The following is a 27,187-nucleotide window of genomic DNA, read 5'->3' on the forward strand; positions in this document are numbered from 1 at the left end:
ACATTTTTCACGCGAACACAAACGATTGCTGGCGAAAAGAGCAACAGCAACAAAAAAAACCATCTCCACCCCGGCTGGGACGATGGTTTGTACAAAATATTTTGATCTCGACCGATTTTACTCCAACCGTTTGGGCGCTCATTCAAGCAGTGCCATACACTATGCAAATCGTGTCTACAGTGGCAAAATTTCATAGAATTTCATCGCATTTGTACAAATGTTGTGTAGTCTGTGGCCCGCTCCAGAGAAACACACGAACACAATCCGAATCGTATGTTTCCCTTCGAACGAGACGCGTGTTTGCCTTCCTGAGAAGTCGACTGCTACGATTTAAAGCATACACGGGACACGGGGACAAAATGCGAGCACACCGTACGAGTGTAAGATTCAAACTGATTTCGCATGTACACATTCGTATTCGTTGCCTCTAGGTATCTCGGCAGGACAAACCGAATGAGAATATTTGATTAACCGTTTTATTCTAAGTTCGGTGACTCAACTCTCAATTTTTTTGCATTCTCTGTCGATTTCTGAGAGGATGCGCTTACTGGGATTTTGCATGAAGTTAAAGGCGCTGAGAGTCAGAACGGAAGCAAATATTTAGCTATAGCTGGAAAAAGCACTCTCTGTGTGTTTGTTCTCTTGCTTGCTTTCAGCTTTGTCTCAGAATATTCTCAGAACTAGAGAATATTCTCAGCTGAGAGAAAATAATATCGGACGAAATATCTCGATCGTCATAGGAAACTGATGAGAAGTCATCGCGTTCTCATATTTATTGCTAAGTTTTAAAAAAGTGATAATAATGAGCCCCGATTTGGTCTAGCGTATAGGCTGGCGTGAGTCTGGTTTTGGTATGCCAGGCGTACTGGGTTCGATTCCCGGTATGGGCAAGAAAACTTTTGAGTTCAAATCCTAAGATGTGTTTCCTCTTATAACTGACTATATAATAAGAATGGTCCATCAGTTGCCAGCTGGCCACGTATATACACGGATGCTCACATGATTGACTCGTTCTTCCAAAATATACCAACATCTACACAATACATTCATCTATAACAGTTCATACGAAGCCATGGGGTTCTGGTATGGTGTACGCATTACATTGGTGATTGTAAAACCTAATAATCTCAGAATGCATGTGAGCTCTTTTATAGGCAGAAAGTGCGGTGAATCCGTGCACCCATGGTGGATAATCAACATTCATACACACAAGTGTAAAACAAGTGATAAACCACTAATCATTATCAGTTCTTCTCGATTTGCTTCCCTGGTCTTTCTGCCAGTCACGGGAAAGCAATCATATCATCTTAGGCGCAACGCACATTTCAGCGCATTTCTGGGTGTAGATATATTCTTTCGGCAGTAAGTTTAGAGAAATATTTTATTAACTAGTCAAAACAGGTTAAAATACTTCCGTGGACTTTAAAACGTATGATTTCACTTTTAGTTTTATCATCACAAATTGCGTACGCGTAGGCTGCAAGGTGGACTTAATCGAAGCGCCAAGCACGCAGGCACTCATTTCCCGAACATTGAACTTGGCACCTTACCGGAATAGCTCGTGGGCCATTTCGGGGTCCAATACCATGCGCATGTACCTATGTTGAACTTCAGAGACGCACGTCGGCACTTGGCGAGATGTGTCTCCACCATTCATCCATTAATAGCTCCGCCTGCCTGGTAGGTTTGAAACAAATGTTCCGTCATTAGCGGTTCTCAAGAAGTACGAGTACCGCAACCTTTGCAGCCATCAACGGATGGTATGTAGATGGTTGTGTGGTAGCGAATTAATGGTTTCTCCGAAGGAAAAATTGATGGAATTAAGTACTGGCTTCAGCAGCAGTGAACAAAAGGTGACAAGCAGAAAGGTTTTCGCGTGGTCGTAGTGCTTTCGGATTTTTATTAAGTGTTGTTTATCTGGCCAGGTTTTAAAGACGACGACGGGATGAAAGCAGCCATTTGAGAAGTTCATTGCCGACGATCTGAAAATGGACTACGATTAAGATCACCATCTCACTGGAGGTGATACGTGATTGATGTGTTCAATAGAATAGTTTTTTTTAGCAGAAATACAAGACGCACCGAAGGCTTTTGAATTTCATAGAGCGCCAGAATGTAGGCGTCATTTAATGGAATCGTTAATCGTCACTTCAATAATGGAAGATGTGATTAGTTTTAAATATCTAAACAATGCTATGCCTTATGTGAATTCGCTCTTCGACTATATGTGTTATGGTAATGAAATAAAATTGAAAAAAATCTCTATAACCATGATTGAAAACAACCTGCGAATAAATCACCGTACGATTCCGAACACTTTTCATCTAGAACGAAACAAAAAAGGTACCAAAACGGAGGGACCCCTAAACGTATGCACAGGTTCCAAAACCTTACCTGGAAATCTTTACCGTTCATTGTCCAAAGCTCGAGAGCGATGTGGGTTCTTCCCAACTTGTCGTTCCACCCTCAGATTTTGTTTGCTCCTTTTTACGATCCATCAGTTTGATTTCCTAATACAAAATACACACATGTGTTGTTCCTACAGCGAGTGCCCTCCCAGCTTTTTTGACCTGCCTGTCGGAGCGCAAAACCCAACACTGAGAGAGAACAGGAGAAGAGGTTTTCGGGCCAAAGGTGTGGGACCCTCATGTTTTTGGACCATAGCTCGTTTTGTTCTTTTTTTTTGTTCCTGAGTTTTTGGTGCTTTGTTTTTCGTTTTTTTGCCTTGCTTTAAGGTTTTCGTTTTTGCTCGATCCCAGAATGACACCATTTGTTGAGCATCCCGTTTTCTGTTGCTGAATCTCCTCCATCAGCATGTCAAAAGACCATGGGATTACGCAAATGTGCTGTTGGATGATTTCGGTGTTTTTTTTTTTGGTCGTGCTGAGAGATCTTCCAGAAGCGCATGAGAGAGTGAACAAATTTGCAAATCCGCTTCCCTTCCTATACAGCAAAAGTATGGAAGTTTGGGCAACGAAGAAGCTCATTGTGCATACCGAAACGTAATAATGGATGGTTCCATCATCTGTTCCGCATTCACCGGGGTCACTGAGGCGCTGCATTTTCCAGCGAAGCGATGCGCTTTCTTCTGGGATTTCGGGAGATGGGAACCGATCCGGGTCCAGAACCTCCATCAGATGCAAGCAACATGTGAGAGAACACTCGGGTCGGCCTAATTGTTATACAAGTACAGTGAAATGGATTTATTTGGACGTTTTCTGCGAGAGTGCGCAAATGGGAAAATGATTACATACTAAGTAAGTGTCTGATGGAGGTCTGTCAAGCTCTCCAGAACGCTGCGTTCGCTTCCCTTCTTTAGACCGAACGACGACTTACTTGTTTCAACATGCGTGGGAATCTCAAGTTCTGGTTTTTCAATCAAGATCTAGTTTCAGGTCCGATGAAACCGAGACAAAACTATACAGCAACTATGTGTACGAGAGTCTATATCTGGGGAGATAACCACCCAGAACAACTCATTTCACGCACATTTCGAAAACCAGTTGGAGCAACAAAGATTCGAGACCCAACAACAACGAAAGGGGAGACGGGAATGCGACTTCCAAACAAATCTTTTAGAGAAAATATACAAATTCTGAAAAGCTTCACCCTGCTGCTGACTGAACCAAATTGAGCATTGTGAAGAGCTCGATAGGAGCTCCGGAAAAAAAAATCGGCCTAATGGCGTGTGCTACTTACCTCCTTCATCGGTTCACGTTTTGGTCTAAATTATCTTCGGTTGTTGCTTTGCATCCGTTCTCTAACGTCTTGTTGTTGCTCTCACTTGCCAGCGCATTTTCCTGTGTCTAGTTTTGTGCCCCGAACGAATCGGCCAAAGTTGAGGTCTTTTAACTGGCACCACACACCTCAAGAGTGAAAGCTACGGCAAACTGGAAGAATTTTGATTGTATTGTCCAATTTGAGGAATTTGCTTTCGGGGAATCTGGGACTCTTGAAGGCGAGGTATACTAACATTGTCAAAAAGCCACAAATGATAGTTATTTTTACAATTTTTTTTCGAAAAATGATTAAAAGATGTTGTTCTCAGATTGCATAATGGTGACAGCTGATTAACATGAGCTAAAAGAAACATAAAAACCAATAAAAACGAGAAAATAGCCTATTTTTTCAAAACTCCTTATTTTTGAAGTCTCAGAAAAAGAGTATCATACAGTTTTTTTTTGTTCGGTTTAAAATTCAAAAAATGTAGTGCAGAGTGGGGAATCATGGGTCATGAGGGAATCTTTGCTCCATAACTTCTATATTATAAAAGATAAAATGAAAAAGAAAAAAAATGGGTTTCAATATTACTCACGTATCATTAGGCAATTTTGTTTATTTTTAATCAATTTATTTCTCCGAGTTCTAGCAGTTTTGAAAAAAGTAAGTTTTTGGATTTGGAAAAATGGTAGAGAATCGGGAGTCACCAAATCCAAAATGACCCAATAACAAACAAAGTTTATGAGTTGACCCAAAACTGTAATAACATTAAACATTCAGTTATTTTGATGCAATTTCAGGCGAGGAAATAAAAAAGAGAGTTGTGTATGATCGAATAGTTTTAAAAATCTGACTGGCGAACGTTTTGGCAAAAATCCTATAAAGGTTTTTGGTTTGTCTCTATTGCATTGCATAACATTGACAAAACATTTTTCATGACTCCTCATTTGGGATAAGAAAACTTCACAGATAAGAAAAATGTATCTTAATTTATGAATCTGTGTTACATCCTCAGAATATAGGTGGCCCATGATTCCCCACAAATCATGATTTGTAAATTGGTATCGTTCGAGAGACTTATTCATTACCCATGAAAAAATCCTTTTTCATGCGCAAGAACAAGACGAAGCTAAGACCATAAGCATAAGACCATATTTTTGTTATAACATTTAGGTTTCTCCCTCTGTGAAGACATTCATTTTTGAAACTAATTATTTTAAGAAATATTTTTTTTATCTCCCTTCCAGATGGGAATTTTTTTTTTCAAGAATTTGAAAAATCATCAAAAAAGATAAAATGTTGTGAAGACATCAAATATCTATTGTGAAACCGTTTGTCCACAAATAAATTTTAATCGCTTTTAAGGTCCATTTACCTCAGTGTGGAGCGGCAGGAACCACTTTGAAAACCACAGCATAAGACTGAGTTGATTTGGGGTCTTAACTGAATTGCGCAAACCCTGAGTTCCTTGCTTTTTGTTCAAAACTCATCCATGATTTTTTGAAGAAAGTAACTTTTACATGAATGAAGTTGGACTTTTATGTTTGTATGGGATAATTGAATATTTTGTTTTAAAAAATCAACATATTTTTTGTGTTTTTCCATGAAACAGAGCTTCCTGAAGGGTTAAGTGCCAATTTATAAATTCTCGAAAGAAAATTTTTCGCTGTACAACTTTCGAGGAGATCGTTACTTTATATCTTAATAAGTAAAAAAGATAAAGCTGTTGAATAGGGCTATGTTTTTTGCAGAGTTTTTGAGTAACGTTTACATGAGAAAATTTTGACTTATGTTTGTATGGGGGAAAAAATGTATATTTATGAAGAAGCAACATCATTTTTCTTACTTCTGTGAAACCGAGCCAGCTGATGGAAAACTTCTTCGGAAATCATAGCTTCGTATCTTATTAGGCAAAAAAGTTATAAGCTGTTGAAGAGGAGTAAGTCTGATGGCATTGAAAAACAATCAATTCAACTGAAATCACTGCCTAGCGAAGTATTGCAAATGAGTCATGCCATACCTCGCTAGACACCAACAGTGACATATGCCTATTCAAAAGCTAATAACTTTTTTGCCTTATAAGATACGAAGCTATGATTTCCGAGAAAATTGTTCAGTTGAAAATTTAATCAACAGGCTTGTTTTACAGAAAAAAACAATGAATGCCTTGGTTTTTCAATACAAAATATCCATTTTTCTCATACAATCAAAACAGTCCAAATTTACTCATGTAAACGTTACATCAAAAACTGCAAAAATCATGGATCATGGCTTTTAAGACCACAGGTTTTGAGAAACTTAAAAATGACTCCAAATCGACTCAATATACTAACCCAAAGACCCAAAGACTTTTTGAATACCTTCAAACTTTAAAAACTAATCGCTATGCAATCTTCAAATGAACTGTCTGTCGTAACGTAAGATTTAATGAAAATAATACTTTAAGGAACTAGACTGGTATTTAAATTTTGTTTTCTAAATTTCCCTTCTTTCAAACTATTGTCGAAACAAATGGATCAAAATTTTAAAATTAAACCATTTTCATTTGTCAAATCAGGCCTAAATTTGGCCCATTATTTAGCCATTATTTCGCAGGGCAAAATATGTATGAAAAAAAAAGCTGCCAAGGGGATAGCATTTAAGTCCTCTAAGCCAAAGGTCATGAGATCGAGTCTTGGTCTCATGACCTCAGTATTGAAAGTTGAAAAAAAATAGATGTTTCTCAAATATTTTTTTAAAATGGATTCTTAAAAGTTTATGATGGCACTGTTTTTTTTTCTTTCATAACCTTTTTGTCAATCTTTTGATTTCATGATTCTCTTGTCTCTTGATGCTATTTTTCATTTAGCTTACGAAAAAGTTAACACATCCTAAAATCGGGGAAAAATCTTATTTCTGAGGTTTGTTTTACATAGTTGTACTCACAATGAATGGTTTCAGTCTTTTTCGCTATTGTGACAAAGAAAAAAGAATTAGAATTGTGCGTAAAATCGAAAATTTCAGTAACTGACCATTTGCCAAGGTTTATTCGTTTTTTTTTGCATGATTAAAAAACTTAAATTGGGGTATTGTTTTATTTGATTTTTACAACAAAAACTTTTGTTTGGGCAAATTTAATCAAAATGATCGTAAATGGAGTTTTGGAAGCTTTAAATACGTTTTTAAATTTGCCAATGTGTTTCGTTGAAAAATGTGTTTCATGTGTTTTTCTTCTTGATTTTTGTTGAATAATTTTGAAGTTTTGGCCAAATATCGGATATTGACCTGATTTGATTTGAAAATCTTAAAATAAAATGCCCGGATATTGCCAGGTTTTTGGATAAAATTGCCAAGATTTGCTAGGTCTTGAAACATGAACAAATTCTGTCAACCTTATACCCCCTTAATCTGTTTTATAGTTACTCTTTTAAACTTTAACTCAAACTACCTCTACTCTTTGCCTGAAAATATTTTAATGGTTAGATTTTGTGTTAACAGTTTATCACCGCTGGTTTATGATTTTAATTTAATGATTAATGGCATTTCGGTGAATTATACATTCTAATAGGAAGAATTTCAAATGAAAGTAATGAAAATTATAGACGGATAGATTAGATTAGGAAGCATGAAAGGTGTTGAAAATGAGCCAAGAGCGTGATTTGAGAAAACTTCTTGCCGCACAAGACCATTTGTCCCACATCGTATTATTGTCTAGAAGAAGCAAAGTCGATAGGCTGACTTTGCATTGATCTATACAATGATACATGGATGGATCGAAGCACGTGTTTTTCGTACCCCGATCGTACCCCGATCCGATCGGGGTACGAAAAACACGTGCTTCGATCCATCCATGTATCATTGTATAGATCAATGCAAAGTCAGCCTATCGACTTTGCTTCTTCTAGACAATAATACGATGTGGGACAAATGGTCTTGTGCGGCAAGAAGTTTTCTCAAATCACGCTCTTGGCTCATTTTCAACACCTTTCATGCTTCCTAATCTAATCTATCCGTCTATAATTTTCATTACTTTCATTTGAAATTCTTCCTATTAGAATGTAAAATTCACCGAAATGCCATTAATCATTAAATTAAAATTTAATGGTTAGATTAGTATTACTCTGTTGTTTTTGCTCTATTATTTTGAAAATGTGGGCTAAAACACTCAGGCATTTAGTAAGCGCTCTACAATGTTTGACATAAATCACGTCAAAACGTTTTCAAAAAAATCCCGTCGTTCACTGAAACCTCCTTGTTGATCTTCTGCTGCGGAGTTTTATGCGATGATTGTTTTCTAGTGGGCTATTCTAGTGAATCAAAAATTATAACACCCTCATTTTATATGAAAACTTAATTTTAAGGAACGAAATGGTGAAAAAGTGCATTTTATGTACATAACTTTTGAATATCGTTTGAATTGGATTCCTTATAACATTGAAGGTTGTTGTTCAATGAGTCTTTGGTCATTTTTACAATTTTTTTTCAACTTGAAGGTATTGTTAAGAGCTCCAGCTTTGAACTCAATAAAATGTACTAGGGGAAAGTCAGGTAAGACGGACACCCTAAGGTAGAATCGCAATAGAAAATCAGTTATTGCCTTTTTCATCGCAGTCTTCGGTCAGATGGGTAGTTAAGGTTGTTTGCCATCATATGCCATCATATTGGCATTAGTAAATTTCCTTCATCAAAACTGTTTTTATAACAATCTAAAACATGCTTGCAAATAACAGTTTATCAAAATGGTCGGGTAAAACGGACATTGCGTAGAAAAGCTAGATATTGCAAAAAAATGCTGTGCTGGTAAATATTTTTGTTAAATAAGCATTTGAGAATGTTGTTAAACCAAAGTGGAACCAACTGGTCCTTATCCGGTAGCGTGTGGTTTTTGTAATTCCGTTTTTAATAAGGCAGTTTTCTCCAGGAATCAACTTAATGCCGTTTTATGGCCTGTTTGAGATACTGAGTACTTTTTGATACACAATTGCACTTGCCAAGGTCTTCTGAAAGCATATGGAGGATCGAACCGATAAAAAACTTTAAATATCTGGAGAAACTTAGTTGTCTGTTTTACCCGACCTAACAACTTTTTTTTCAGGACCTGTCTACCAAAATTCGATGGTCAATGAGAAGCCTAATAAAGATTCCACCGTTGAAAACGCTTGAAATTTCCGATAATGTTGCGAGTTTTGGACTATTTTCTGAGTAGAGAAAATTACATCGAATGGTGCAGCTTGAAAGTTTTTGTCTGTTTTGTTTACTTTTATGAGACCTTGCTTGCTGCAAATCAACAAAGGGTCTTGAAAGTCTAGGAAAACATATTCCCATCATTAGATCTCTTTAAACATTGTAATTTCCGAAATACTGAAAGTGTCCATTTTACTCACTGTGTCCGTCTTACTCGACTTTTCCCTACAGGACCTTGGAATTTCCGATTTCTGTATTTCAGTGTAAAACCTTCCAAAGTTTCCCAAAGTATTTAATTTATCAATTTAGTATTAGATAAGTATGTCCTCCGAAAACGTTACCCGTTGATTCACATCTTAAAAAAGTTGAAACATAAAATCTCTGTCTATAAGGATTTAACTCATGCTTACTTGAGCTCATCATGTTTTTGGAGAGTTTGGAGAGAGTGCGCTTGGTTCAATATTTTCGCCTGAGTCGCTCCCTCCACTGATTCCAGTTGGAAACATAGTGGTGCTCTCCCAGTTCTTGAGCTCAATAGTCAAGGCACTCCTCGATACTCCGCAGAAAGGTTCAGGTCCCATCATCAGTCCATGAGATCTTTCCCTAGCTAGCTGGTCTACTTCTTCGTTCCCTAAGATACCGCAGTGGCTTGGAACCCAGATTAAATATACTATGTTCCTTATGGCCAGGTTTCTTAGTACAACAATGTACTCCCACCCCAACAAACATAAAATCACATCAGAAATGCTAGCTTCAATCATTAACGATGTTATTTTTTTTTATTATTTTTTATAGGAATTTAACCCATTTAGGTTCCTCGTATCCTCGTAACAATATTAATGCGAATCGCAATTCCTACCAAATAAGTAAACGATCGTGAAAATGGTTACTTAAAGTCGGTTTAAATAGGATATGATAAAAAATCCTCCATGTATACACGTTTGTACTCCCACGCGAGATTCAAATGAAAAAACAAATTTGTTGTTCTCTGTACGACAAGCAGTGCTACCAGATTGCTAAAAATCAGATGCTTCATTTTGGAAGATTGTCCAATAAGAAAAGTAGCAAATATTGTCACTGGCAATTGTTTGTGTACATTGAGAGCAAAACTTGCGCTCTCTCGCATACTTTCAGGATGTGTTGAATATCGTCCAGTTTTTATTACTCTTATCGCTTAAGCCAAAAGTTAAAAATATGTATATATATTGCCTCCACTTTGGAAGATAAATGCTGTTTTTCTCGAGTTTTATGCGATGATTCTGTAATGTATATGAAACTTATAACAAAGTTTGTTGAGAAATATACCTAAATAAATGTTTGCTGGGATACAAGTTTGAAGTAGCATGTGAACGTACTTAGTGCTCGAAAAGTGTGCTGTCAGATGAAATGCAGATACTTGTGTATCTGTATTCTATTTTCAAACAGGCTTAAGTGCATCCTAGAATTGCTTGAACTTCTATTTGGAAAACTGTTGGCCAGTTTCACATAGGAATTGAGATCCTGAGTCTAGGTACAAACACCCCTGCCCCAGTTCTATTATCCATTTTTGACCCCTCAGGAAAGAAATTTTTTAGATCCGGGAGGAACCGCAGACCCATCTGAGTCCCACACGTCCTTATCATTCATAGTTAAGTACATTGTACGGTATGTCTTGGTTGAAGACGGGCTCCATTCAGTCATCATTCTTTACAATAACTGAGTTTATTTTGAATTTCTTCAGGACTTTTTGATATCCTGTAAGATCTCCCTCATAGAGAGGTTTGTTTTTTGAGAAACTCAAGACACTTCGTTTTGCCTCTAGCCCAATAAACTGGTGTAGTGGTAGAATATTGAGTAGTGCATTCAGAGCCTCGTTTGATGTGCCTCGCCTGGCACCAGTTATAGATAGCGTTGCTATACTTAGAAGCTTTAGGCCGTAGCTTGTAAAGTTCTGGTCCACCATACGAAAGAGGCATACGAGATCTTGGATATTATTAGAGCTGTAAATATCCAAAGGATAATTTCCGGCCTTAGTTTCCATTTTTTTCCCTACTTCCTTGAGGCAGACCAACAAAGATGTTGTTGCCTTGGCTAAAACATGCTCTTTCTGGGAGTTCCATGATAAGGCTATGATCATTTAGTATCCGGGCACTTTATTTCGGTGATAGCTACGTTACTGGAGCTTGGATATGCAAAACTTTAGTAGCGTTGTGTTGGTTATAAAAAGGGCAATCTTGCCTATTTTTGATAGATTTTTAAGTTAACGTGTGCTTGAGATATTTACGATGCAAAAAAACATGGTAAAAATAAGTTTGCACAATCACCTCGGAAATTCTTCATTGTCGACTTGAAAACTCATGAACTGTTGATTTTTTCTAAATTTTTTTATGGCTCAAATGGTTAAGAAGTATAAGGAGCCACTTTAGGATGCTCACGAAGTTCAAACCAAGCATCGGAGGAGGACCCTTGATCTCAAAAAAGGGTAAAAAGACTATGATTATTGAGATAACTTGAAGTAGACCGCTTAACTATGCAGTAAATCCGTTTCCGGCTGGCAAAAAGTGTGTCCTGACTAGTAGACACCGAGTTAATAACTAATAATGAACAGTTCCACGGATCGCAATCTGTGCAACCGGTTTTTACGCAATGTGACAGATGTGTTCTGATGGACAAAGAAATTTATGATACAACCGAATTTAAGAGGTCAAATTTTTCGAGATGCCTACACATGAAAAGGTTCGAACCAGATTCCAATTTGTTTTTCCAGTTGAATTTGTGTAAAATATCATGATTTTGCAAAGGTTTTGCTTCTGTGGTAAAAATAATAGATCAATACATGACTGAAAAAAGTGTGCAAAGATAAAAATAAGATTTTGTGAAAAAGTTAGAGTATTTCTTGAAATCATTGATAAATATATTTTTTTATATTTTTACATTAAATGTCATATTAACACTTTCATTTCCTTCATAGAAAGTTTTTCGATCAAATGAATAGTTTTTAAAATACACACGTTTGTAACTGCCCGGATACTAAATGATCATAGCCTTAGTTTTGAGTCTTGTATAATTCTTAAATATTTCACTTGTGATTCGATTTTAGCACTACTCCATCTAGAGTTTGAGGTTCTAGTGCAGATTATCGTCTTATAGTGAATAGTTATAGCCTATAACTATTCACTATAAGACGAAAATCTGCACTAAAACCTCAAACTCCCTATAACTTATAGGGATAGCACAGTAGTTTTGGAAAGGTTTATGATCAGTCCCTCTTCCCTGCCACAGAATAGTGCGTAGTTAAGTGAAGATTGCATTCTGTTTGACAACACGTTCTCATGTTTTCCCCGAACTATAATAACAACGTCGTCTGCAAAGCCAATAACTTCGAGTCCCATAGATACAAGTTTGTTTAGGAGGATGATCAATGACCACAACATCGGTGAAAGTACCCCACCTTAGGGACATCCCTTAGTTGAAGTGGCACTGATTGTAAGTCAAGTATGTAAGTAAGATGTGTTGCCAAATCCTCCTTCAATGTCTAGAAAAGAAGAAAGTTCTGTTTCTTTTGCCTCCATAGTCTTTTTTCTGTTGTTTCTGTAGTTTTTCTGTTAAGGTATGTAAGGCCGTAAACGTAGACAAAACTCCCCAAAAACAAAGTGTATAAGGTTCAAGTAGTAATTACTGAAAAACATTGACACATACCAGTTATTAAGTCCCTCTGTGTATTAATAACCTTCAAAGCCAATTATGCAAATAACTCACCTCTCATATCGTTATCCTCCTGCTTGTGAATGTAGTCCTTCAGATAGCACTGGCCGGAGCCTATCAGTTGCATCAGCACCAGCACTGTCAACAATGGCAGTGTCTTCCAGCGTTCTGCCCTCATCTTGCTCCGTCCTCCTCCGTGTCCCATTATCGCGTCGTTGTTGCAGTTTATTTACCGGGTTTTTTTTTCTTCAACTCTTCTCCTCGGAAAGTTATCCAGCAATGGTGGCGTAAATTCTTATCTATTCACCGTCGTTGTCGTATCACTTATCTGATGCTCATTCACACAAACACATCGTCACCAGAAAATTTACACTTGTTTCGAACCCAAAACCGCAACAACATTACCCTTTAATTTCACAATCGTACTTCAGAGTGAACCATTTGTTGTAAAAACATTTTTGAACAGTTCTTGAGACAATTTGTTTCTGTTTTTAACTGAACTAGGCGATTTTTATTCAGCGAATCAATTCTCTGATAGCTTTTGTTTGAGTTGTGATTTCGAGGGTACCAAAAAATTCGGATTCACTGGTTGAACTCTTGAAGAATTCGGTCAAAAACAACTGAGGTATAAAATGTTATCGTTTTAAGGTTTTTGTTATCTGCTTCTGGGTTGACTGAGTTATTCCGTTCTTCTTTGCTTAGCTTGTTTGCTGTGGTTTTTCTTGACGGTCATGAATTAATTACTTTGCGAAAGACTTCTTTTGCTTCTCCTCCGGTTGCCACCGAACTGTGCTTGCTTTTTAACGGGTTGTTTTGGGTATTTTCCTAGTTCGTTTGTTCCAAACGCCGCAATTGAATTACTAATTAGCCGTGAGCTCTAAATACATTGAATAATGGAAGTAACATAAAAAGCACTCTCGGTTCAACATCGAAAGGTTGCCGCGTATCATTCGGTGAAGCTGACCTGGGAGGGTCAGTCGAAAAGACCCACGAGGGGGGAGGTGCTTTCGGTGTTTAGTGCACGTTGGTGTTGTTGCCGGACCGAAATCTCGCAATTCTCGTCGCGATCCGAAAACTCTTTATGAATGAAAATCAGGTTTTCGCTTTACACTTCATTCAAATCAGGCAGCATTCGCTCGGGGGCTTTCGTGGGTTCTCTTCGCCACACTCTCTGTATTTGCCTCTTCTGGTCGACCACCGTACGCTCTTCTTTGATGCTTAGCGCGTTCATACGCGAGTCAAGTAGAAAAAAAAACACTCACAAGGGGTCACTTGTTGATTCTTGTCGTTTACACCTTTTGGAGCGCTTCTTCGTAACACATCCCCTAACACTTTCCCCTCTCTGATGCAATCCAATGAAGGAGTTCAAAGTTGATGCACCCTAATAGGTTTTTAATCTAGCCGATCCATCCCGATGGCCTCGGCAATCACAGAGCATCCCACTGCACATGATGTCATTGGGCACAACATTCAGAAAAATCCTAGATCAACAATCATCCATTTCCTCCACTCAAGAGACCTCTCGAGGAAACCCACAATCAATTCGCTCTCTAGGGGCCGTCGAGATAAATAATTACATGTGTACTGGCGACGGAAATCGAACAACACTATAACAGAAAACATAAAACTCCACTCTTGGACCGCAAGAAGAAACCCACTTTAGCTGGGCACGCACACCTCAACGAGAAATCTAGCCCCAGGTACGGACAGGTTTCCCGGATAGACACATGAAAGAACAGGTAAGTACGATCTGCTTACGTCTTCTTCACTCCGGCGCAGTCTTGGCCGTTTCCAAACCACCACAACTTCAACTCCACAAAATAAAAAAAGACACATACGCGTAGAACCTCCTGAAGAAACCGCCTCTGGATTTATTGGGCTTCGCTTGAACGAAACCACCAAACCGAAGAATATCCCAATGTACACAGGCTGCTGAACTAAAACAGACCATGCAGCAAAAAAAACACACAAGCCAACCACAAAAAACTTCAACGCAACGCAACGACACGCACGGGGTTCGACTATCGTGCGTTAAGTTCAACCTCGATCGAACTCGTCTGACTGGGAACTGAGGCGCGTTGCGCTAAGGCCGTATTCACTTGGCTCCGGTATTCAACTGGAAAAAGCTTAAGCCACCCAGCACCAAAGTCTCTCTCTCACAGACTCTCCTTTTCTCTCGTCGTCAGCAACTTGTCCTTCTCTCAAACAAACGAACATTCAAGGGGTTTTCCACCGCACTTTACCATCCATTTCAGTAACATGAATGAAGCGGGCCGGGTGGAAAAGCGTACCAAAACAAAACCAAGGAAAATCTTCGGAGTCACTGAGAGGGAGAGAGAGTGTGAAACAAGCGGGCGTTCTTTGAGAGCTCGATGGAGATTGTAAACAAAAACAAGTGGTTGCTGCTGGATTTAGTCGTTCTCTTGGCTTTGTTTTGTGTGCTGGAATGTTTTCACATAAATGAGGGAATTGTTCTATCAGGATATAGGTATAGAAACAAGAGATGGGGCCGTTCAGATACCACGTGGACAGAAAATTGAAATTTTTGACCCCCTCCTCCCCCCTGGACAAGCGTGGACATTTGGCAAACCCCTACCCCCCTCCCCGGATGTCCACGTGGACAGATTTGAAATATTTTTTTTTAAAATACTTATAATTTGACAGTTAGAAAACACCACTTTTTGCCTTTTTGTTGTGGAAATTGCTGATTTTGAAAAAACCGTATAAGAATTTCCTGATACAAAAAAATTAAATTTCTAAATTATCATATCAGCACCAACATGTGAAAAGGGTATAAAAGACAAAACCCGATTTCAGTGGATTCAAATAGCCCTATATGAGCTCCATTTAACACAAAAACCGTTTTTAGTTTATCAGTTTTCGTAAGATTTATAATGCATTTTGAGCAAAGGATCTAAATAATTTAGAGCCTAAAAATGACATTATCCTCACACAAATTGTTTTATACACCCTTTACTCCACAACAAAGCAAACGATATAGATGCAAAACATTAAAATGGGAAGAATACGGAAAGCTATTCACTCACTCCTATAGAGAGAACCACAAGCGTTTGTTTAAAAATAGGGGACATTTTATCTGCACTCACACATATGAAACAAACAGTACAAAGGAAAGGGCGTATAAAACAATTAGACGAAATTCATACTCCAGCAAGGTTCTTTAAACAATTGCAAGCTATTTTTCCATGTTAATACCTTCGTATCGATAAAAACATATTTAGAATGATCCTACACACCGTTTTGATCATATAGACTTGGAAGATTCCTCGTGAATTTTATTTAGCGATTTTAAAAAGGTTGCAAAATTTTCAAACGCATTTTTCTCGAAACGTCATAAATGAACATAAACCCTTTTCACGTGTTGGTGCTGATATTTATCACATGCTTTCAAATAGCTACTAATTTTGTAAACTTAAACTGGAAAGCTTTGCCATTTTAAGATTTTGATTTAAACATCTTAATATTTATTTACCTTTAGAAAATATTTTAAAAGTAAGTATGTCCACGTGGACATGACCCAAACCCCTACCCCCCTCTCCGTGGACAAGCGTGGACATTTCCATACCCCCCTCCCCCCCCCCCCTAAGTTGTCCACGTGGTATGTGAACGGCCCCTTATGAAACATTACGCTATATGTGCCAAATTCGAACGGTTTAAGAAACAAAATTACCTTTTAGTTTCCACTATAACATGACCAATATTTAAACAGACACCATAAATACGTTTTTATGTTCTAAAATTATGATAAAATAAATTGATACAAAACAAAAGTGTTTTAAAAAATTTATTTAAAAAAACGAACACAAACAATTAAGTACTCGATAAAGACAAAAAGATGAAAAATTTAAAAAAAATTTAAAAAAAACAATGCAAACAACAGACTAAAAATAACAAAAAACAACTAAAGAAGGTGAGTAGATAGTAATTTATCTATGACTGCTAAACGTAGAATTACGCAAGTTTTTCTTGTCAATGTATAGCTTGTATAGAAGAAGTGAACTTATGGTGTATTTACGTTATGATCAACATATGACAGTGTCAAAATGGCAATATCTGAGTATACAAATTTAACCTTATAACAGAATTTTACCATGTGACATAATCTTTTCACGAGACATATCTCATCTGAGCAAGCATTATGATCAGTCCATGTGACATAATCGGACCATGCAACATAATCAGACCATGTTACATCATTCAACCATGCAATATAGTCGACCATGTGACATAATCCGACTATGCAACATAATAGAACCATGTGACATAATACAATCATGCAACATAATCGACCATGTGACATAATCTGACTCTACAACACCATCGAGCATTTGATTTAATCTGACCATGCAACACCATGCAATTTAATCGACCATCCCAAGTAACCAAAAGTTCCATAAAACAGGCTCTTAAAAGCTTACTCAGCCTTGTTTGAGGGCTGTATAGCATTCTATACAGCTTAAAATTTAAGTTCTTATCGATACTTTCAAGTTCCATATTCAAAGCTGAATAGAAGGCTACTCAGCCATGGTATAGTGCTTTGAATAAAAAAAATTATAGAAAAAATGTTTGATCAAGTTTTTTCCACTCTCAAATCTAGGGCACTCAAATTTGTATTTCTTTATATTGCTTCGGTTTTTTTTACAAATGTAATACTTACGTGAAAAATTTGCTTTTTACAAGATTTGAACCTGATGCTGCTAGATACGAACTGAACACATTACCTTTATACCATAGCTGTTGCCTAGGTTGTTGTATTCAAAACATTATTTTAAAGTTAACAACGGGTTATTCTTTAAAAGTAGGCGGGATAAACATGTAAACAATCCGTTTAAAATATTGTAAACAGAAGGTATGAAAAGACGAAGTTTTATCACCCTTCAGAAGAAATAATCCTTCGTACAGATTTTGTACATTCGCTCATTCTGCATCGGCAATCATTCATGTGCTACGTAAGTTTTAAATTTGTTTCCGTGATATTTGATATTTTATGTAAAACATTTCTTTCAGGTTGCGGCTTTAAAAAGCAAAAACCAAGTTGAAACCAAGAACAAAAATCCCCAAAATTTATCATCCAGTATGTGGATAGTATATTCAGTTCATTATTTTTTGGCATTCCCTGGTGGAAATTCTCGTGTTGAATACAAAAAATTGATTACATTCAATCGGTTTCAAGAGTGTCCCTGTCCATCAATGCGATGATTTTAATGCTTCTGCTAGGAAAAGCTGCCCTTGGTTAGTGGATCTTCAGGGTGTTGGTAAAGCCGATTTCGCTGTTGCTGATGCTGTCATAAGATCTGCTCCCGTCGAAGAGGGAACAAAATATTGGAAATAGAAACTCGATGGCATAGGCATAAAATGTGAAAAGTTTCAAACATGTAAATAAATAAATCTTTTATTATACCTTGACAATCTGATCTCAAGGAATGGTAACCATAATATTTTAGTATTCTTCCCTATTGCTGAATCTCAAGAAAGATAAGGCTGTTACATACGAATGTAATATGTAAAATAAATTTGGTACAAATATTGTAGCTTTATTTTGTCTTTTTATTAAAACTAAATCAATTGATTTATTAAAACACGTGGACGATTTGATAGTCAAGTTTTATAAGATTTTTTCTGAATGAAAACCTCTGTTGAAAATTCAGATTTTCATCTTTTTATTCAAGCAAAGAATTGCGATATCATTATTAATCACATTCAGTTTTTTTTAAAATATATTGTCCTTATTATTCCTTATTTTTAAGCGACATTGTGAAATTTTATGAGATATAAATATTGTCAAAATTTTAAAATAATGTGAAATTTATATTTAAAATAATATTTCAAATTGATGTCATCTTTCCATTTTGATCAAAACAGTTGATTTATTTGTGGGTCAATTCGTTTTTCGTATATTGGTATCTCTGATTTTCTGTTATTCATTGCATTGAAGTTCTTTTGAAGTTCTTCATAGAACCAAAAGGTTCGTAACAAGCTCTGCATGGAACCAAAAAGTTCTTAAGAAGTTCTTCATGGAACCAAAAAATTCGTAAGAAGTTCGTAACGAAGCACGATAGTCCAAATTGAATCTTGGATTTTTTAAGGTACTTGGAACGCACAGAAATGTTTTATGCTATTTGTATAGACTTTTTATGTTCATTCAGAAGTCCAATTCAAGCACTTTTTTTCATTTCTCTCGAGAACCTTTAACTCAGCCAAATGTGAACTTTTAATGTACAAGATTAAGTATCTATGCGACTTTTGGTTACTTGGGCATGTGGCATAATCCAACCATGCAACATAATCAGATCATGTGACATAATCCGATCATGCAACATAATCGATCATGTGTCATAATCTGACTATGCAACATAATCGACCATGTGAAATAATCAGATCATGCAACATGATCGACCATGTGACATAATCGGACCATGTGACAAAATCCAATCAAGCAACATAATCGGACCATGTGACAAAATCCAATCAAGCAACATGATCAACCATGTGACTTGATCGAACCATGCTAAATTTTCGATCATGTGACATAATCTGACAATGCAACAAAATCGACAATGTGACATAATCAGACCATGCAACATAATCGTCCTTTTGACAAAATCCGATCATGCAATATAATTGCCCAAGTGGCATAATCAGATCATTCAACATAATCCACAATGAGACCGACTGAAGCCGACAGAGAAACGAGAGGTGCCGTTTACCGAGCAGCCAGGGTGGCACTTAAGCGAGCTATTAAAACAAGCAAAGAAAACTGCTACAGAGCGTTATGCCAGAGCGTAGATGATAACCCATGGGGCCAAGCCTATAGAGTTGCACTGGCGAGATTCGGTGGCCCAAGGTCGCCGACCGAAAAGTGTCCGGAAAAACTGAGAGAGATCGTTGCACATCTTTTCCCGCAGCATGGCCCGACGCAGTGGCCACTTTCCCCGTACGACGCGGGTGCCCACGACATCGAGCCAGTAACGAACGAAGAACTCGTGGCTATCGCTAAGAAACTTGCGGTGAATAAGGCCCCTGGTCCGGACGGAATCCCAAATGCAGTGCTGAAGGTGGCGGTACAGACCATTCCGGATACCTTCAGAGTGGTGCTACAAAAGTGTCTCGACGAGGGATCTTTTCCCAATTCGTGGAAAACGGCGAAGTTGGTGCTACTACCGAAACCTGGGAAACCCCCTGGGCATCCATCATCATATAGACCCATTTGTCTGCTGGACACCCTTGGTAAGCTACTGGAGAGGATAATATTAAACAGACTTATTATCTACACAGAAGGCGGAAGTGGACTGTCGGACAGACAGTTCGGTTTTCGGAAAGGGAGATCTACGGTGGACGCCATCCGTATGGTGACAGAGTACGCGAAGCGCGCATATAAAAAGAAGCGGACAGGTGTTCGTCACTGCGCCATTGTGACGATCGACGTTAAGAATGCCTTCAACAATGCCAGCTGGGAAGCGATTGCCAAAGCGCTTCACAGGATGCTTGTTCCCAATACTCTCTGCAGGATAATAGGAAGTTTCTTCGAAAATCAAATCCTGACGTACGAAACCGAAACTGGGATACGATCTACTGCCCTAACAGCGGGTGTTCCACAGGGTTCCATACTCGGACCTGTGCTTTGGAATGCCATGTATAATGAGGTGTTAACGCTGAAACTACCAGCAGGCGTGCAGATAGTCGGATTTGCTGACGATATCATGCTCATGATTACCGGCGAAACAATCGAGGAGGTAGAGGACCTTGCAACGGTGTCCGTAGAAAGGGTTGGCATCTGGATGGAGGGAGTTAAGCTTCAGATAGCTCACCATAAAACTGAAGTTCTGCTCGTGACCAATAAAAGAGTTGTGCCGCACATGGAGATTACTGTTGGAGGGTACATGACATCTTCGAAACAGCAGCTGAAATACCTTGGAGTAATGGTCGACCATCGCTTAAGTTTTGGTGCGCATGTCAAATACTGTTGCGAAAGTGCATCGAAAGTCATAGATTCATTGGCCTGGATTATGCCGAACTGCCATGGTCCAAAGAGTAGCAAGAGACGTCTCCTTGCGAGCGTAGCACTGTCGAAACTACGATACGGAGGAGCGGCCTGGAGCTCCGCGATAGAGGTAGAGCGCAACAGATCCAAATTACGGAGCACACATCGGTTGATAGCCATGCTAGTTTCCATATCAGCAGATGCAGCTTTTGTCATCGCGGGCATGGTTCCCATCGACATAACTCTGGCGGAGGATATGGAATGTTACAAAGCAAGAGCTGTTAGAGGAGTGCGTAATATTCAACGAGCAGCGTCAATGCTCAAGTGGCAGGAGCAATGGGACGCATCGAACAACGCAAGATGGACGCATAGGCTAATCCCGAGACTTTCAGACTGGGTAAATCGGAAGTATGGAGAGGTCAACTTCTACCTGACGCAGTTCCTTTCGGGTCATGGGTGCTTTAAGCAATACCTTCATCGGTTTAAGCTTATCAGCTCGCCTTATTGCCCGGAATGCGTAGAGATGGAGGAATCGGCAGAACATGCTATCTTTGTCTGCCCTAGGTTCAATTCAAGGCGTCAACAACTTCAAAATTTGAACGCTGAAAACATAGTGAGTGAAATGTGTCGCGACGAACAGTCATGGCGTGCTATAGTCGACGAAATCTCGCAAATCATGCGCGATCTGATAAGGATCAGGAAAGATGATGAACGGAGAGAGTGAGATAGTCAACCAAATTTGACAAGCTAATGAAAGGTCTTGGGCCTCGTATGACACTTCAATTCAAAAGCAACGCGATCTTAGGGCGCGGTATAACCCTAATCTGGACTCATACGTGTGGTGGGACTTAAAAGGTCTCACGTACTCAGCTACGATCTTTCCTGCAGCAAAAGGAAGCGGAGATACCATTCGGGGTGGTCGTGTCGGGATTCTAGCTTGGTAGTTTCTCAATCGGCCATGCCTTGGTGGTTAGAAATCCTGCGAAAGTGGTTGCTGTGACGGGCGCGAGTTACTTTGAAAGCGTTACCTAACCGGCACACGTTTCGAGGTCCCCGGGATAGTGGATGCTGTGACGGGCGTGAGTTATTATGAAAGCGTTACCTAACCGGCACACGTTTCGGGGTCTTCCGTACCAGTCTGAAGTTGGCGATAGAGGGAAAGGAGAAGGAGAAAAAAGGAGAAAAAGGATAAAGCAGAACGGTGATCAAGGAGAAATTGAGGAAAAATTGAGAAAGAGGAAAAGGGTGAGATGTATAAGTGCATGAGCACAGCCTACCCCTTGATGTAGTATTATACACCCAAGTATTTTGTTTTTTTACATACATTTTGGCAATGGACAAGGATTTGTTGAGTTTCTATTTTTCAACATATTGAAATTTAGTAGGATTTCAAGATTTATGATCTTGCTAAAAAAGAAATTCTAGCAAAATTCATATTCTGCCGATTAAAAATTTTCTGAAATCCAAAAAACAATAATTGATTGCATAAATTAGTGTTTCAAGAATCGATTAAAACATGAAAAAGTTTAATATTTGGAATTTATTTTGTTCTAGATTGCTCTAAGCTCATCCACATAAAGATTCGAAGCCATTTCGTATATGTGGATATTTACCAGTTTATAAACTCTTTAATGAATTTCTTGTTTCAAATGTCATTTTACAAATGAAAATAGTACACACAATTTTAGAGAAAATTTAGAAATTTAATTTATGGATAACTCCACATTATTTTTCCTGAGCTTTTTCACATTCAGTGCAAGGCTCAAAACAAACTGTTAATGATTCTAAAAATGCATCTACACATTTCAAAAACTTAACATTCAAGAAAAGTGATTGTAAATAATTGCTATGAATTCAAAACTGACTGTACAATTCTGAAACTCTGAAATCTTATTACTTATTCTTCTTCTTTTCAAAATGATAAAATTCGAAAATATCGTATTATTATTATCGATTCTGGTTTCGATTTTTCAATTTCTAAATTTCAATTAAATAAGATTTTCAAAATCTTATTCTGTGGTATGAAGCTTTTGGATTTATATTTTCAATAGTTTTCACTTAAAGTTTAAACTAACATTCTATATTAATAATTCTTTTCTAACTGAACCGAATGAAATAGCAAAAAAAAGAAAACAATTGGTTTTTTTTACTTTATGTTCTCATTATTCCTAAATAATTGAATAATTTTTAAATATAATCAATAAAATAACATTCAGGGTTGGTTTATAATAGTTAATACTATTTTTTTAAAGAAAAGTGTTGATCAATTGCGATTTGAATAACCAAAGTTTCGATTTTAGATTGGATTTTTTACTTTCTAATGGGCTTCAGGATTTCTGGTGGGAACTACTGGGAAAAAATGAAAATATAGGCAAAATTTTGGTGCCTATGTTTTAGAAACTCGTTTTAGAAGATTTTTGCGTCCTGAACTTGTTTTCTATTTGTAAGACTTTGTCAACCGCCTATAGTTAAAGGGATATGACGTTAAGAAGATTTCAGAATTAACCAGTTTAGAATAAAATCAATCAACTGATGAAGTAACAAACCCACATGAAAAACAAAAAATGAATTTTATTTTCCATTTCCCCTTTCGGCAAACTCCCGGAAAAAAACTATACAGATTTTGTCTAGATAATCTTGTTTCAAAAATACAACGCTTTGGAAAAATCTAGTTTCCTTTTTTTTTTAGAAAATTAAATAGATGTTATTTAAAACTATTTCTGCTATCACATAAGGGAATTTTGTTCAGTCAAGTATTTAATAGGTGCTGAAAATTTTAACCTATTTAACAACTTTGTTGAAGACTTCAAACCTTTTTGACTTCAGCTTTTAAGATAAACATGAATCCTTTTGGGTCGAAATCATTTCGCAGTTCCCGTAACGGGGAAAAATAACAAACTTAATACTTGTATGATTTATACCCAGAAGTTAAATTTACTCAAGGTGAGAGCGCCGATGTGGTCTAGCGGATAGGCTGGCGCGAGTCTGGTTTTGGTATGCCAGGCGTACTGGGTTCGATTCCCGGTATTGGCAAGAAAAACTTTTGGGTTCGAATCCCGTAAGTGGCCGACAGGTAAGATGTGTTTCCTGATATAACTGACTATATAATAAGAATGTTCAATCAGTTGCCAGCTGGCCAGGTAAGTACACGGATGCCGGAATACCTGTAAGTAAACTAGCCCACCTGATTGACTCATTCTTTCAAAAATAAACCTACATCAACACAATACATTCATCCATAACAGTTCATACGAAGCCATGGGATCCGGGTATAGTGTAAGCTGCATTGGAGATTTGTCGAACTAATTAATCTAAATAATGCATGTGAGCACATACTTAGGCAGAAACCGCGGTAAATCCGTGCACCCATGGTGGATTACCAAAAGGAGTTAAATTTACTCAAGGTTTCGGGAAAATTAAAGCTAAAGCCTTTATTTCCCAAATCTTTGTGTTATTTTATACTTATCCAAAAAAGTGCACACATTTTGAACATAATGTTTACCTATTTTCAAAACGTATACCGAAATCATCAACTGATAGAAAAAAAACTTATTACAATTTTAAATTCAGCGAATAAGTAAATAAGAAAATAAGCAAAAATCAGCTTTCACATTTCTTGCATCTCGGAAAATATAAATTCATTTGTCTTGTTTTATTCATGAATATGCATTTTGAGTTCTAGAGATATATTGATGCATCGCAAAAGCATTAAATTCTTCATGTTAAAGAGCATCATATTAAAAATATCATATAAAAATTTTATCCCGTCTTGGTTCTGACAACTCATAATAAACGCAATAGTTAAAAACAAACATAATCCCCTTTTGTTACTGGATTTTAGAAATCTAGAGAAGAATTTGCTGTTTTGCAGAACTTTGGAACGAAATAAAATTAAATCGGATTAAAAATTTAATAATCAATCAGCTATTTGCTGAAAATGTTATTAGTCTTCGAGCTGATTCTGCAGAAGAATTACTCTTAAAAACTATCAGCTTTTATCGTGAGCTAAAGACTAAATGTTCAAAGACCATCATACTGAATGCCCGAGTAAAAGGAGTATGCCCATGGATGACGGTTGATGTTCGGCAATGGATGAAAATAAAAGATAACTTTTTCGCAAAACACAAAAGAGATCCTTTCGTTGCAAACACACGCCATATATTACAACATACGTCAAAAAAAACTAAACTTGTGCTAGCAAACCGCGAAAAAGATGCACTACAGCAATCTATTCAACAGTTTCGACAGCAAAAATATTTGGAAATGTTCAAATAATTTATCTGGTAAAGGATCAAAAGAGCATGATTCCGTAAAAGTTTTGATCAACGGAGATATAACACGTCACGAAAAGACTTTTGCTGACATTTTCAATACATACTTCAGTAACATAGGTCCTTAGTGAGCCTCCACTTTAACGAGCTAGTGAAATACTAATCAACTGCACGAGTCAATATTTTTGGAACATGCTACCGAACAAGAAGTCATCACGAAGATACGAGATCTGGATCCAAATAAAAGAGCCGGGCCAGATAGAATACCCGTAAATTTTATTAAAAATCATTTTCTATTCTTCTCTACGAGATATTTTTAATGAGAGCCTCTCTACTACATAAGATGGGAACCGATAAACGAAAGAATAATCGTAGCCAGATTCAGAACACGGGTTAGAAACCTTACAATGGTCCAGTGTTATGCGCCAACTGACGTTGCCGATTTGCAGGAGAAAGAGCAGTTTTACAGTCAATTGAACAGCGTGGTTGAGAGAATTCCGAAGGGTGACATTCAAATCCACTTAGGCGACTTCAACGCAAAGATTGGCTCCGATAACCAGGACTTTGAGCGCATCATGGGGCGCCATGGCCTAGGACAGATGAGCGAAAACGGAGAGCTGTTTGTAGAATTTTGTGGCAACAGCAACATGGTGATCGGTGGATCGCTCTTCCCCCATCGACCAGCACATAAGGCCACTTGGGTATCCCGAGATGGCCGAACAAAAAATCAAATTGACCACATCTGCATCAGCCGAAAATGGAGAAGGAGAATTCAGAGGTGAAAAGGGCATACGTTGAACAGCTAGAATCCCGAGCCTCGGAGCTGCCGACAGACGGAACAGTCGAAGAACAGTGGTGTGGAATCAAGAATGCCTTTAAATATCACGACGAGCCATGGTACTCACAGTAAAGTTTGTGGAAGACGAAGTGAATGGATGTCGGATGAAACCTGGAGCATGATCGATGATCGGAGAAAGGCGAAAGTCGGAATTGAGCAGACATGTACCGGGTCAGCCAAAGCAGCCGGCCGCTTACGATATGCGGAGCTTGAAAAGGCAGTTAAACGAGCTTGTAGACGAGACAAGAGAGCCTGGACAAACTCGCTAGCCGAAGAGGGAGAAAGAGTCGCTGCCATTGGAGATATCCGATTATTATATGATATTTCTCGCCGCCTTAGTGGTGCAGGGACTAATGCAAGAATGCCGCTGAAAGACCGAGCAGGTCAGCTGCTGACAGACCGAACAGATCAGCTCAAGCGTTGGACTGAGCATTTTGAACAACTTTTCCGAGTTACAAATAGCAATGGCCAACAGAACCCGCAGCTCGAGGCGCCCACGGTAAGTCGCATTAATGGCGTCAACTCGAAAGCGCAACGCTACGAATAATACTGGAACAAATCAACGAATTCCAGGACTCTCTTCTGCTGGTGTTCTTTGATTTCGAAAAAGCATTTGACCGACTGAACCACGAAAACATCTGGGCTGCTCTTAGACGACGAGGGGTCCCAGAGAAACTTGTCCATTTCATCGAAACACAGTACGAGGCATTTTCGTGCAAGGTCTTGCACGACGGTGTCTTGTCCGAACCAATCCCGGTAACTGCTGGAGTGAGACAAGGATGTATCTTATCACCGCTGCTTTTTCTCATCGTAATGGATGAGATCTTGACTGGATCGATTGATTGTAGACAAAACCGAGGATTGCCGTGGAATCCTTCAGCGATTGAGCAATTGAACGACCTTGACCTGGCAGACGATATTGTTTTGCTCGCCCAAACACAACAAGACATGCAGAGCAAACTCGACGACCTCGCCGAAAGCTCCAAGGCAGCAGGTCTCAAAATCAATGTCGGAAAGACCAAGTCGATGGAGATCAACACAGGAAATCCCTCCAGTTTCATGGTAGTTGGGCAACAAGTTGAGAAAGTGGAGTGCTTCCAGTATCTTGGTAGCCAGATAACTCCTGATGGTGGTACCAGGAAAGACATCGAAACCCGGATCAGAAAGGCCCTATTTGCGTTTGCGAGTCTCCGAAACATCTGACGCTCACGCCAGATCTCTCTACGAACTAAGATCAGAATCTTCAACTCAAATGTCAAATCCGTATTGCTGTTCGGGTGTGAAACTTGGTGCACATATGCGGTGACGACGCGAAAACTGCAAGTTTTTGTGAATCGCTGCCTGCGGAACATCATCCGCGCTTGGTGGCCTGGCAACTGGATCTCAAACGTTGAACTTCATCGCCGGTGTCATCAAAAGGCGCTAGAAATCGAAATTCGGGAACGTTAGTGGAGATGGATTGGGCACACGCTGCGAAGAGATGAAAACGAGATTTGCAGAGAGGCGCTT

General features: G+C 38.3%; 1 protein-coding gene across 1 annotated transcript in view; it reads right to left on the reverse strand.

The window, feature by feature from the left end:
* The window catches only part of LOC129744208 (epidermal growth factor receptor), a 312,253-nt gene extending 297,628 nt beyond the window's left edge, over positions 1-14,625 (reverse strand). The window contains exon 1 of the mRNA XM_055736617.1: positions 12,622-14,625. Coding sequence (XP_055592592.1) covers positions 12,622-12,772 — 151 coding nt within the window. The 5' untranslated portion in view covers positions 12,773-14,625. The remainder of the gene's footprint in view (positions 1-12,621) is intronic.
* Positions 14,626-27,187: the final 12,562 nt, after the last annotated feature.

This window comes from Uranotaenia lowii, chromosome 2 (assembly GCF_029784155.1).
Source record: "Uranotaenia lowii strain MFRU-FL chromosome 2, ASM2978415v1, whole genome shotgun sequence".
NCBI lineage: Eukaryota > Metazoa > Arthropoda > Insecta > Diptera > Culicidae > Uranotaenia > Uranotaenia lowii.